General features: G+C 37.6%; 1 protein-coding gene across 2 annotated transcripts in view; it reads left to right on the top strand.

The window, feature by feature from the left end:
- LOC129377122 (arf-GAP with coiled-coil, ANK repeat and PH domain-containing protein 3-like) overlaps positions 1–14188 on the top strand; it is a 52257-nt gene that overhangs the window by 19552 nt on the left and 18517 nt on the right. For both annotated transcript variants that reach the window (XM_055056866.1, XM_055056867.1), the window contains exons 2-4: positions 2395–2452; positions 5603–5722; positions 6310–6363. In XM_055056866.1, the coding sequence (XP_054912841.1) occupies positions 2395–2452; positions 5603–5722; positions 6310–6363 (232 nt within the window). The remainder of the gene's footprint in view (positions 1–2394; positions 2453–5602; positions 5723–6309; positions 6364–14188) is intronic.

The raw sequence follows: 14188 nt of genomic DNA on the forward strand, positions 1-14188 counted from the left end.
ATCCACATGTGGAATAATATGGGATTGGTCATTTAAGTAATGCATATCTCCAGTCTTTTTGAGTTAAGACTTTTGACATGAATTTCCTCTCTGGATGATTCCTCCTTCCTCTCTCCCAGTTTATGTAAAGGGAGATGGAAGGCGTTGGAAGCTGTGGGGGTGGACAACACGTGCCAGCCTTTGTCCCCTGAGCCGGCTCGAGCGGGCTAATCCAGTCAGAGAGGGAAGAGATGAGGTCTAAGTTATGTCTGGTGCCAGCCGTGGCCGAAATACGCCACAAATGCTCTCATCAGGAGACTGCTGCATGATTCGCAACATAACCTCAGTTAAGTGTGTGAGGGAGGGCAGCTGAAGGAGCTGCCAGAAATAGTCACCCTTTTCGTTCCAGATGAAGGTTTAGGAAGAATTTCTGCTGTCCTGAATCAGTTAATCAGGAATTAGTTGATTATATTTGTGCAAATTATTAATGTCTTGAAGTATTTCAGCAGGCCACTTGCAATGAAATATTAGGACCAGACTAAGACAATTGTTTTTGTTTTTTATCACGAGAATATTGTCATAATAGCAGAATAAAGATGTGATATTGCGAGGTGAAATTTGTAAAATTACAAGAAAAAAGTTGTTTAAATGAGAAATGAAATCCCCGATAGAGAAATTTAGATCGGACATGATTCATCAAGTCCGTGTGGTTCTTCAAAATAAATGGCAGATAATGCAATGGTTTCAATCTATTTGATGCATGTATTAAAAGTTTAGGTATTTCACTATTTGTAAAACCGATATTAATGTCCATCTTCACAGCTTTAAAATTCTAAAACAATAAACAAAAATATATTTTGACCCATCTGAATAAGACCAAACAATTGCAATTCTTGATCTCCATGGGCGACCAAACGGGAGACAATAGGTAAAAGAAAATAGCAGTAAGAAAAGAAAATAGGGTTCCTATTTTCTTTTCTTACTGCTATCACTTTTTTGAAGTTAGTGATTTACTCTATCTAGTTATCTTCTCTAATCATTTACGTCATTTTGACATCAAACAGTGAGCATTCTTCTGATGTGCTTTTGAGTCACTATTTGTACTTCAAGTTTGACTTTCATGAGAAGGGGACTCATTGTTGCTCTGTTGAGCTCCATAAACATTTCTGCAGGTGTCAGCAGATTACTGCCCCAATCAGAGCTTTAGCCCGCGCAGCTGACCATTACTTTACTCTGGACTTAAAGTTGGTGCTAAAAATGGAAAGATAAGAATCAACGCAATGACAGGTGTATTTAAAATGGGGCTGGAATTAACAATTATTAAGTTATTGACAATTAATCGATTAATCAGATTTTAAAAATGGTCACATTCTGCGTGTTTTTTATTTAAGATTCTTTTATGCAACATTGGAAATACATTAAAAGATTCAAATAAGTAATTCAATTCCATTTTAAAGAAGAAAATAAACATTGTATTGCCTAAGCGGCAATAACAAGGCATGTTTGATCATTTGCAGCAAAAAGATAAAATAAAATCTTCTAATGTCAGTAAGTGAATATTAAGTTCTTTCTGCATTTACTTACTATCAGTATGGTGTAGGGCTGATCTGTTGATAATTTCTTGGATTAACCCATTAATAACTGGACACCAAAATGTGCTTAACAGATACATTTTTTCCAGAATTTGAACCAGGTGCCACTTGCAAAGTTCTGAACATCACAGATAAAAGTTTTGACTTAATTACTGCTCTCAGAGTGTTTTCTCTTCAGCAAAATGCCTTTTTTGAATCTGCATGGTCCTGTTAGCAATTAATCGATTACTAAATTAGTTGATTATTATTTAAATAATTGATTAACTGCGACTAATCACAGTGAATCCATATGGTTCCTCTGCACGTCAGCTGCTAGTTCCCCGACTCTGACGTCAGCAGTTTTTGTAAGGGCTGCATCATGGAGCAGCATGTGTTCATAAATTACATCTTTCTCTCTCTCAGGGGCTGGGTGGGGGCTCCAGATGCGGCTGGGCGGGGATTCGGTGGTGGCGGCGGTTTCAGCAGTGTGTAGGTGGTTTGTTTCATGAAACCGACATAGACATGTTTCACCTCGCTGTCCGGAGACCACGTCTGTCACTGTGTTTTGACAGATCCGCGCTGCTCCCCAAAAGGCGTCTCGCCCCAACTCTCTCAGCGGGTGCAGCTCAAACACGTCTGGCTGCTGCTCCACAAAAACCTGCTCCGTCACTGGGAGATTTATGGAGTGTTGCAGAACTCTGTGAGAATGTGGGAAAGCACTAAACTGACTGGAAAACGGCTGTTTTCCTTTGAGATGAATGACCTTCGTGGAATTTATTTGAGTTGTGCGGTAAAACATTGCTTTTCAGGCATTGAGTGATTCACGTCTCTGTTTCCTTTTCAGGGCAAATATTGATGAAGTGGAGACAGAAGTTGTGGAGATCGAAGCAAAACTAGATAAGGTAAAAAAAAATAATAATACTGTCATTACTGCTAAATCACTGCAACATGTCAAACAAATCAAACCCTTTGAAAAACTTGTTCCTTCCATCCCTCACCTGAACCACTGAAGGAAATGACACAAAAAAAAAACGCTGGAAAATACACTGAGCGCAACTTCTTTTTTTTAAAATTAGTAAGCAAAAAATGGAGTAGCATCATAATTTAATGGCTATAGAATTTCTCTTGGTTTTGGTAAAAAAGCACAGGCCATTTCTCCCGCTATCACTACACTCTCATGTTTGTTTTCTTTGTATTTACCCAGAATGCCCTGTGCTGTGGTCCACTTCCTGTTTTGGAATGCCAGACCTTTTCTCAATCAAACCAAGGCTGCTGTTTTTAGGCGGTCTAAGATCACTTTTTCAGTCCACATCAGAGTTTGAATACACATTGACACCTCCCCAAACCCACTGGATTTCTAGGTAAACAAAATAAAGTTCAATTAAAGTTGTCTAAACAGGACTGGTGTAAATGCACCCTTTGAGAACATTACTGAACACACATCTTGGCGCATACATCAGCCGCAAGCCACAAGGGAAGTTATGATGACCTTGCTAGCATGACGTCTGTGTTAGCATACCTTCTGTTGTGGCTTTTGTTGTTTTCTTGTGGCGTCTATTACTGTTTGTTCTTGGGACATTTTTTTGTGTTATGGTTTTTGTTGTTAGGACTTTTTGCTGTTATTTTTGTTTGTTTGTCTTATTTCATTTCCCTTTGGGATTATTAAATCTCTATTAATTGAATGAATTGTTGCAGTTTGCAAAGGCAGCTTTTACATTTTGTAAAACACTTTTAAACAATTACATTTTTTTTTTTTTTAACAGCAGGCTCAAATCTGCTGTTTTCGATGTTAGGTGATCAGGGCTGCTGCATCAATCAGATTAAAATAATTCTCTTTCAGCCTTGGCTTCATTTGCTGTATAAGACATGATTGATTCCACGTTCTCTGTCCCTTTTTATGGAAAGGGAACAATTCCTGCAACATATAGACTTTGTGTTTTTTTCTTTTCTTTTTTTTTTTTTTACAAGCATGCATTGTAGTAATCAAGAATACCAAAAAGAGAGAAGGAAAAGAGAGCGAAATTTTTCATGCTACAGCATGTTGCAGCACACATCAGACACAGTGATCCTGTTAGACTCAGAACTTCCATCCAAGCAGTTCTTAATCCAGTTTGCCTAACATTAATCAGTTTCGCCTCTGGCTGCCTCGTTTCTCCTTAATTGACATCAAATGTCACTCAAGTCATTTCAAAGAGTTCAGTGAGAGGTCATCAAATTGTATCTTGGCTTTCAGAGCCTCCATTTGCCCTCTAATGAGGAAGCCAGATGCGTTTCCTGTAATACTTGTGTCAAGAATCCATCTGGTCCTACCCTGACCCTGACTTTGCATGTCGGATGGAGACTGAATTAGTCAGGCTGACCTTTTAATGCCATCAATACTGGAAACTTCTGTGATTTTTATCTTCTAATCTTTCATCCATCATTTCCAGGCTTCAAACCCATCTTTACATGTAAAATAACTTAAATCTCTGTGGATATATTGTAGAAGAAAAACTGGTCCATGTGTTTGGACAATTTTCAGTTTTTGCTATCAGGAACTCCCAAATTCATAGCTCTGTAAAAGTCCTTCAGCTGATCCCAAATGTTGCTGCAATATTAAAATTAAAAGGAGAGATCATCCATCCATCGTCTATGCCTGCTTATCCATTTGGGGTCGCAGGGCAGTTGCTGCGGTCTCTTGCGGTTATCAGGCGAAAAGCTGGTTATGCTCTGGAGAGATCAGCAGTTCATCAGAGGACAGAAATCATATTTCTTCATTTTTAGCTTCTATTCCATTAGCTATCATGATGATTTTTACATGTGAACCTCTGAATGACCCAGTTCTATCCTGTTTTATACTTTTGTTATTCTTCCATGTTTCCAATATATATTTCCAATATAATTCACTCTTACGGTGGTAAGAGTGAATTATATTGGACTGAACTGGATCGCAGCTGGATTTTATATAACTGAATTGAAGATTTTTTTTTTCTAAAAGTAGAATGTGAAGCTGATCTTTTCTTTATTTGCCTCCTTTTCTTTTGAAACCATCTGCTAGTTTCTTTCCATAAAGCCCGCTCCCTGTCTACTTTTGAGACCATACACTGTAAAACATTTTGAAAGTGGTTCAACTTGAAAATGAAGGTTTACCTTTTGCCTTGAGAATGCAAGTAAAGTCAATAAGAACATAATTTTGGAGTTAAGAAAGTTGATTTAACAACCATAGACAAGTTTCTAAACATTGTTTTTTAGGTTCTAATATCTGTGAGACAGTTTGACTTAATAGTGTAGTTTAAACCAAAGTTTTTTTTTTTTGGTTTTTTGTCACAAAATGCAAGAGAACTGCACTCATCAAGTTGAACAAGCACACATTCCTATATTATTTTCATTCACATTTTCAAGTTAAAATGGCTACTTATTTTAAGTCAGAAGAACTTAAATTGAGCAAAATATCCGACCTGGATTGGGAGAAATGGCTCGTGGGCTTCAATGACAAAAGAGAAATGCTACACCTAGCAAAATCTATTTTTGTTTACATTTTGTGAAAAGGGAAGTTGTGCTCAGCGTCTTCTTCAGAGGTTTATGTGTCATTTCCTTCAGTGGTTGCTGGTGCAGCGCCACCACAGGTGAAGGAGGAAACTGGTGTTTCAAAGAGTTTGGCTCATTTGACAAGGAACCAGCTGAAAATGTAACAAATATTACCACTTTGTTCCTGTTGAACTAATTCTGCTGGACTATCAGGTGACAGTAAAACATCTTTAGCTTCTTCTGTAGAAAGTACTTCAGATCAACTGTTTCTGCGTGTATATGTGTCTCCATTCTGCCCTTTTAGCCCCCAGCTGGCTACAGTACAGGGTCAGAATGATCTGAAGCTGATTTTGAGATATTTTTTTGCAAAATCAGTTTCATTTGGACTTAAATAGATTTAAATTCACCCTCTTCTTGTTGTAAGATTCCCCCTTATGATGACATTTAAAAACTGAATCATCAAAAATAAAAAATACAACTTTGTTTGGACTTCATGAATTATTCAGTAGTCGTTTGGTTGAACCAACCATTTTTTCCCCATCCAGCTGGTGAAGCTATGCAACGGGATGATCGAGGCTGGAAAGGCGTACATCAGTGCCAACAAGCTGTTTGTCAATGGCATCCGGGATCTGTCTCAGCAGTGCAAAAAGGATGAGATGATTTCGGTGAGGTTCTGACAAGTTCACTTCCATTCCACCTGCAACATACAAAACTGTGTCTTTTATTCAGTACTTGATTTTTAAAGTGTTGTCAGTGAATGAGAAATCCCCTAATGTTTTGGGTGTTGGCCTTGCAGCTCTGTATTTATGTGAACAAATGTTATTACTAACACTTATTAGTCAGTGAGAATCAGATCAAGCCTGGAAGAATTTGGTTGGACTTTCAGACCGTTTTAATGGTTCAAGACGAAAGCTCTAATAAAAGTCTCCATGGCTTCTGCTTTGTGACTAATTGTTATTTTCCTATTAAATTCTTGTTCATGTTTTCACTTTCCATAATAAAGTAAGGAATTAATCAGGAAAAGACATGAATCAGCTTCAGTAATAGCTATTTCCAGTAGGTTGTTAAAAAACACCTCTGTTACATTCCTCCGCTTTGACGTCCAGATCACTTTCCTGCAGCTGGAAGTCAAATAAATATATATTTATATTTTTTGTGACAGCTTTTATTTGCTTCTTTATTTCTCAATAGGTTAATAATGGTTGAAGTAAGAAAAATGTTTGTGTGCATTTTGTATTTTTTTTTTCTGCAGGAGTGCCTGGAAAAGTGTGGGGAAAGCCTGCAAGAGATCATAAACTACCACATGGTAAGTTTATAATGGACTGCTAATACAGAACAGCAACACAATGTGAGCACTAGCTGGCGCTCATAGCAAGCATGTCTTCCATTTAGTGCAATATGATGGCCACATTTTAACTGACTCCACTCACTATCATACTCCACACAATTTAATTTTTATGCAAAAAAAATACCAGTACAAATAAGTATGTTAATTTATAAACTAATAAATACAAATGTAATCAAGGAAAGATGGCCTCCCATCTGCTTTTCCAAATAATAAAAAAAGTCTAAACATAATTTCCATTTTGAATATCATTATTGTGCAATTTGTTCCCTTTTTGGCTTTTCATACATCTAGTACTGTCTCTGGACTGCTGTTAATTATTGGTAACTAAAATATTTTTACAATCCTGATTTTAAAAAAAAATACAATCTGGTCTTGAAACTCCTGTGCCTCAATATCCAAGCCACTTCTGCTTTGCTTTGGCGTGGAGTGCTTTGTGTAGAATCTATCAGTATTTTTTTTTGTTTGCATTCCTCAAAATGTGGTATGCCACATTCGGGAGGACACGATTTCTGATTTACTGCCATGTGTTGGTTTGCAAATCATCAAGTTATTTACTTTAGCTGCAGAGGAGTCTGTTGTGAGTGATCCAAAGTGGACATCATGTTGGGAGTTGGGAGGTGTGGCCAACAGCAGCTTATTTGGATTTAAAGTGACAAGAGGCCCTAGAACAGCTCATTCTGAAAGAATTTCAAAATAGCAGAACTGGGCAGACTAAAATCTCATATTGTAAGAATGATTTTGTGGAAAAAATGAATTGAACATGTTTTGTATCGCCCATAGACCTATCCTAGTCTGTTCATTTTTAACAGTGAGATTTTACGGAATCAACCATGATTTATGTCAATTGAACTCTTTTAAAAGATGTAACTGATGTAACTTGTTGTCGTGTATTTAGCTTCCTGCTCTCTGCTGAAGTCTCATGACCGGGTTGAAAGTAGCAGCATGAAGGAACAACAAATTTGAATTTGTGCACGCAAACAAGAAAATTGACTTCAATTTGACTTCACTCTCCATAAAAACATTTTAAATATTAACTTAGAAGAAGTGCATTTGAAAAGATGTAGATTTTTTTCTAGAAGCTTGTTACTGTGTTGTCAGTGCAACCTGGTAGTGTTTAAGTATCATGTAGTTACTGCTAAATTAAATTTAAAAATAAAGAATATAAAAACACACACACACTAAATATTGTGGTTTCAGACTGACTAATCACTGACAAAGGCCCTGTCAAATTCTGGTCAACTAATTTTTTTGTGTTTGGTTGCACAAAATATAGTTTTTATAGGTTTTTGCATATTTTTTTAACTTATTTTTAAAGATATTTTAATATTTTTATGTTTAAAATTGTTCTAGTTTTGTCATCAGCTGGTATACCTGCTTTGATTTGATAATTTAAGTTAACGAAGGGAAGCACAGCTAAAAATTAAGCATTTGAGCTACGTAAAAGCTGTATATTTTTCAATTTTGCTTTAATTCTAACTTTGCTTCAGTGTTTACTCAAAATACATGCCAAATGTGGAGTCTTCTTATTTCTGGCTTTTAGTGTTTTATTTTTCTTTCCACTTTTGTCTTTTTACACAAAACAGAGCATGTGCTTCACTGCTGTGTTGTTTTCCCTCCTTGCTTTTAAGACTCCTGACCTCCTTCACCTCTGTGGGTCTCTGTGGTCTTCGAAGTCCTCTAACTTTAACCAACAGTGCAGCAAATTTCTCAGCCTCAGCCTACTTATGTGTCTGACATTCCTCTCTGAAGCTGCAATGATTGGGAGTCCAAATCAGCTACTCCTTTCTTTCCATTTTCTCCCAATCTATTGATGTGGACAGAGGCCAGAGTTCTGAACAGCAATGGGAGCTTAAATTGTTCAGGTCATGTTGGCAGGCATAGATTAGATTTAGCTGCTGAACAATAGTAACCCTGCACAGCTTTGACATTTTGCAGAGTGCTTTATATAAACTGCATGCATGGATGTTGTAGGAACCCCATGAGCTTCTCTTTGGATTCAAGTTCCTGCTTTAAAAACCCTAAGGGGCTTTGGAAAGTATTTTAAAGACTTCAGTTTCATTTCAAATTATTCTTGGCTGCTGCATCATAGTAAAGTTAGTCATAAAATGTTTCTGAATGAGACTGCAGATTGTTATAACCTTATAAACTAGACTTTGGACACTATCACTAGTTCAGAATTATGGATTTATTAGTTTTTTGGGGGGTTCAAGTCTCGCTAATTCAAAGTTTTTTGAATTAGTGAGATGTTCCCCATTTTCACTTTTTTTTATTATACTTAAATGTTTAAATTCTTCAAACTTCAGCAAGAGATGCAAAAAGCAAAATTTCAAACTATGATTATATTTATTAAGAAACAAAAAACTATTCACCAAGCAGAAATTGAAGAAATCTGTAAGGAGAGAAATATCTTTTGACAGCACTCTCAAGATATTCTCATGTTACACTCAAACCTTAGAATATGTCTAATAATTTCAATTACGCTGAAGGAAACCAACTATTATTTGTGACATTTAAAGCATATATTGGCAACCTTATTGGTTTAATTGTGACATATGAACATAATTATACGTGGAACTGGAAGTTAGCGGCTTAATATCCGGAGCGACACAAGAAAAAAAGTCATTATTTTAATCCCGACAGTTAGCACGGTTTCAATCTCTGCTGCATATGTGGAAATTGGAGCAACTTGCCAAGAAAAAAGTCCTACAGACAAGCTCCTATAAAAACACAAACTGGTGTGAACTTGTAGGAGAAGAGATTTTTTGGGGGTTGAGAGTGGAAAATGTATGGTCAGCAGTGAGTGGATGTTACAGTAGAGAATTGTTTGACAGAGGTACTGTTTCTATGCGACACTGGTGATATTTCTTCTTTTTAAACACAGTGACCACAAGAACAAGAAGTTTTGCATCGGAACCAATAAAAATATACATCAAACTGGTGCAAAAAGTCTTTCTAGCATGCCAGAAATATAAATGGTGATGTCAAATTTGCATGCACAGCCCTGAAATTGTAATATTTTTACAAAAATAACATCCTGGGGGTTCTTCCCTCAATAATATTGCATTAACGTTTGAGGTTTGGCACAATACGAGGCTCCACAAAACCATCCTGGTATCCTTGAAATAAATCTTGACTTAAGAGAATGAAGGTATGAGTTGGGCTTGGGCCACATGAGTGGTCTTATTATTGAACTAACTGAACAACAATAATTATTTTCAGATCATTTGTGTGACTTTTGTAACCACAAACAATAGTTTTATGCCACTGCCGTGATGACCACTACATAAAATGTTCTTTTATCTACCAGTTCTTAACCTATATTTTTTTCACAGAACCTTTTTATCCACCAGTTGTTTCATTTACCTCCAGAGTCCAAAACCAGGCTTTTTACATAGATTAAGTACTCAGACTGTGAGCAGTGCGGGAGTGTTGCATTGAACTAGGAACACAGCAGAGTCCAACCACTACAGCAGAGTCCAGAATATCATTAAAATTTGTAAAATCCAGCCAAAACAGCCAAAGTGCAGTTATGGTTTGAAAGCCACATAGTTCAATACCAAAGCTGTGTGGAAATTTGTAGCTAGATTGAATTATAATTGAACTGCACTGAGACAACTCCTGACTATTTATGGGAGAGAGGAGAGGACAGCGGAGCTCACATCAGGAAAATAAACTCGCTATAAAAAGATATAATTTAGGAAACTTACATCGTGGTTAAGCACTGAAGCTGAATTAAAATCACTTGTAGCTCAGAAGAGAGCCAAAATGTAGCTTTAAGGAACATTAGCCAGACACATGCGCGCACACTTAAAGAATTAAAGCAAAAATCCACCACAGAAAATTGAATAATTTGTTAAAAACTGACAAAATCACTGTCTCATTTCACATTTCATCCAAACTTCTTACAAATGACACCATATACCGCTTTCTGTTGTTGTGGCTCATAGATGAACGGCTGCACACCCTAACATTTCCTGACAACAACATGATCTCTTCATCCTTGTGATATTCTGAACTGATAAGATATCAGTACTGCTCATGTATCTTGGTCAAGGGAAGCCATTACCTTTGCTTTGTACTTCTTAACTTGTGTTCCAATGATACACTGTTCCTCCTTTTAATTAACTTTCTGCTGATTTTGTCTTCCCCTCCGGCCCCCCCTCAAAACCAAACACTTAACGGTTCAACAAGTCATAAAATCATATTCTTCACACAGTAACACTGAAAAGAGTGAGATAAGTGGTGAGATAAGGCCCTTAAAAAGAACCTTTTTGTTTAACCAAGAGATTCCTGCATTACTTCCATAAATAAGAACAATGTGTTAAAGTTTTTCTTGAGGCTATCCGGTGTCTTGTTTTATTGAACAAGTAGAAGTGTTTTTTGATTTCCTGGCACTCAGTAAGTTTATAATATGAGGACTTTGAAATTTTAATGTTAAAAATGCGTTCTTTTTTTTTTTTTTTTTTTTTTTTTTGTTTTCACCGCTTCCCAGCTCGTATGAATTGTAGATGTTTGGTTTCCATCCGTCTGTCAGTGATTCTGTCAGACCGACAGATCTTCTGTTTTGTCTGGTTCGGTTGTGCGGCTTGGCCTGGGATCAGCTGGCGTCCTCCACCGTTGGCTCAGCTGGGCTTTCAGCCTCTCGTTTTTCCCTCTCCTTCCCCTCAAATATATCAGAGCTGACAGTCTTAGTGGACAATAATACAATTCATCAAAGGCTTTCTTTGTTTCTTTGATGTAAAGTAGAACAGGGAGTGTGCATGCGAGTGCAGCATGACGAGGGAATTCCCTTGAGACGAATCAGCAATGTGGAGGAACATTTTTGCCCTCTTCTACAAGCTCGTTTTTCAGTCAGAGAGCGCAGCATCCGCATTTAACTGTGTTGCACTCCAGCCGCGCCTCAATGAATAAGAAATGATGATGGTTATATCTGCCACCGGAGAAGGATTTCCCTCTTTGTGCACGCTCTGCTGCCCTTTTGCAGCACACTCTCAAGAATATTAAATGGCAGTGTGCACATGGGACCTCTGAGTGCCAGCATTGCTTGTCGCACCCACGTTTAAATGGCTCTAAAACCCTGGGAAGATAAACAAAAAGCGCATATGGTTGAGCATAAACTTGCAAAGACATCAGCATTGATCTATGAGAAGTGCTAAAGAGTCTTGGCCCATGCTTGCCTCAATTTCCTGGTGGCTTTTCCAGTCCAGTACTACGCTCCAGGACAAACACGCTCTGTTGGGGTGTTGGTGGTGAGCAAGCCAAGTCTAGCTCCTTCGTCCTCCAGAGAGTTTTTTGTTCGGAAGGACAGAAGAAACAGTGTGACCTGAGCAACAGTCAAGATTCCTACACTGTTAATGACTTGACTTACAGTCATATTGTCTATATAAAAAATGACAGAATTTTATTAAATATGTTTTTCAGTAATGATTTTTAGATAAAAGAGGCACATAGTAGTTTTGTTACCAAGACTACTTCACACAAGAGTCAAGACCAAGACCTCCAGTGGGTCAAGAGATAAGCCTGAGCATTCACTGCAGGCTTTGGTGTGGGAAACTAGCTGTAGCCTAGCAGAGAGCAAGGAGGAGGGTGTGAGCAGCATGTACGCCATCTTGGTTGGTTGTTTCTGATCTGGTGGTGTGTTTCTGCAGATAGTAGTAGATCCACAGGGAGAAGGCAGAGCAGCTAAATTTTTTCACAGATTATTTACCTTTTGTCACTACATAGTCACAGTTTTTTTTAAAAAATGTGTTTATAAATGTTACGTACTGCGGCTTTAAAACCTAAACTCTATTATTGTCAGAGATATCTGGAAATATTTTGTAACCCTTTTTTCATCAATTTTGGCATACTTTGAACTTGATTAAATATAGATTTATGTTTGGCTCTTTCACATGCATTAGTAATGAGAGCAGACTGACTCTAATATTCAAATAAAGACTTCCGTATGAGCCGTCATCACTTATTCCTGAAAAACATGGATGTGCAAAGAAAATCCTCATCATTCATTCATGAATCCCTTTTGAAAACAATCTTATCTCTTACCAATAATGTAATTGTTGATAAGACATAAATCCTAATAACTGGGCTTTTCAATCTATAAAGTCAACCATGGCTCCACAGTACTTTTCCTTGATGTCAGGACTTTTCTACTTATGTCCCATATTTTTCTTGTATCTCTCTTCTAATCCCTTGTCAGAGAGAAACAATATGATTTTCTTATTTGTTGACAAAATAATTTGATGGATAAAAACACATTTCTCTAAACCTGCCAGATTTTAACAGAACTTGACCGGCAGGGTGTCTGGCCATCCTTAGAAAGTCTTAAATTTAAAATCAAGGCCTTAAAATTTCCTAGATTAATTTTGAAAAGTAGGTCAGCCTTAAATAATCACAAGTCTTAAATATCTTACCATGACTATTTAACCTCATATTTTGTATGTTTTTTGTTTTGTTTTGTTTTTTTGTGTTTTCTTCATCACATTCTGTGACTTAAGATAGTGGAGGCTATTGTTAACTAGATTCTAATATGTCTTTGCTAGCTGGCTATCTAGATTATAGGACATTTCAAATTTATCGGCAGTCGGCTGGATGACAGTCATATATTTCTGTGGAGACCCAGATATTAAGGTCCATTCATAATGGTATTAAAAAGTTTTAAGTTGGTGAAGCCTACAGAAATCCTGTAAAGCTCAGGTGTCAAACTCAAGTCCTGCACCTAACCTGAATAGAATAATTAGGTCATTAGCAAGGCTCCGGAGACCGTACTACACAAGGAGGAGGTAATTAAGCCATTTCATTCCGGTGTTTTGTTTTGGCCCTTGAGGACTGGAGTTTGACACTCCTGCTGTAAAGGCAACTTGTTTTCTCTCCATCCTGTCAAAGTTTGGTGACAGTTGCCACAAAGCAGTCTAAGAATGCAACAAGCTGCAAATTTAGCAAAGCCAAGAAGTCTTTTAACGCACAAACACCATAGACTGTGGAATGTTGGGTTAGCCGTCGGCTTTCAGTGTGTGGCTAACGTCTACCTCAGACCCGCCACCTCCATGCTCAAACTAACCTTATGCTGCGCTGGGGTGTTTATTACTGCTGTCCTGCTTGTTTTGCTTTCAGTCACCATGCATTGGGTGGCTTGCATCAGCACCTCCAAGCCATATTTCTTTTGAAAGAGTCTGTTAATCCACATTTTTGGTTACGGGCCCATTCTAGCTCTAAAGAATGTAGTTGGAATCTACAGTCTCAATGCTGAATACTTATTTTAATCCAGATGTTTTACAGGGCAGTAAAAAGTATTCTTAAAGCCAAAATCATCACAAAAATGACACCCTTGGTGGTTTCTAGAAATATATTAAAGCTCACCACTTCCATATTATATAGAGAGTTTAAATCTGTCCTGTAGATTGAGGCTGGAGCAGTACAGCTGCTCATGGGTGGATGACAACATGTAGATTTGGGCTGGATCTTCTGTTCTGCATTGGATGTGACTGCTGGGCGACATTGAACCAAAAGTCTCTTCTCCTCCCCTCCCTCTCTGCCCGAATGACCTATTTAACAGCAGCAGCAGCAGCAGACAATGCATGCGTTCAAGGGGCGCAGGAGTCATTGAAGGGGGCCTGAACTTAAATTCAAAAGCAGCCTGCTTTTTGTATTAGAGTAGATATCTTTAAATTAGAGCAACATTCCCCCATCCATTGGTTTCTTCAGGCAGTCTTGATCAATTATGAATCACTTGTATGCATCATATGGAACCAAATGGAAAAGATGTTCTTTGGCGCCCCCTGTTGGT

The sequence above is a fragment of the Poeciliopsis prolifica genome, unplaced genomic scaffold (genome assembly GCF_027474105.1).
Source record: "Poeciliopsis prolifica strain line A6 unplaced genomic scaffold, Auburn_PproV2 SCAFFOLD046, whole genome shotgun sequence".
Taxonomy (NCBI): domain Eukaryota; kingdom Metazoa; phylum Chordata; class Actinopteri; order Cyprinodontiformes; family Poeciliidae; genus Poeciliopsis; species Poeciliopsis prolifica.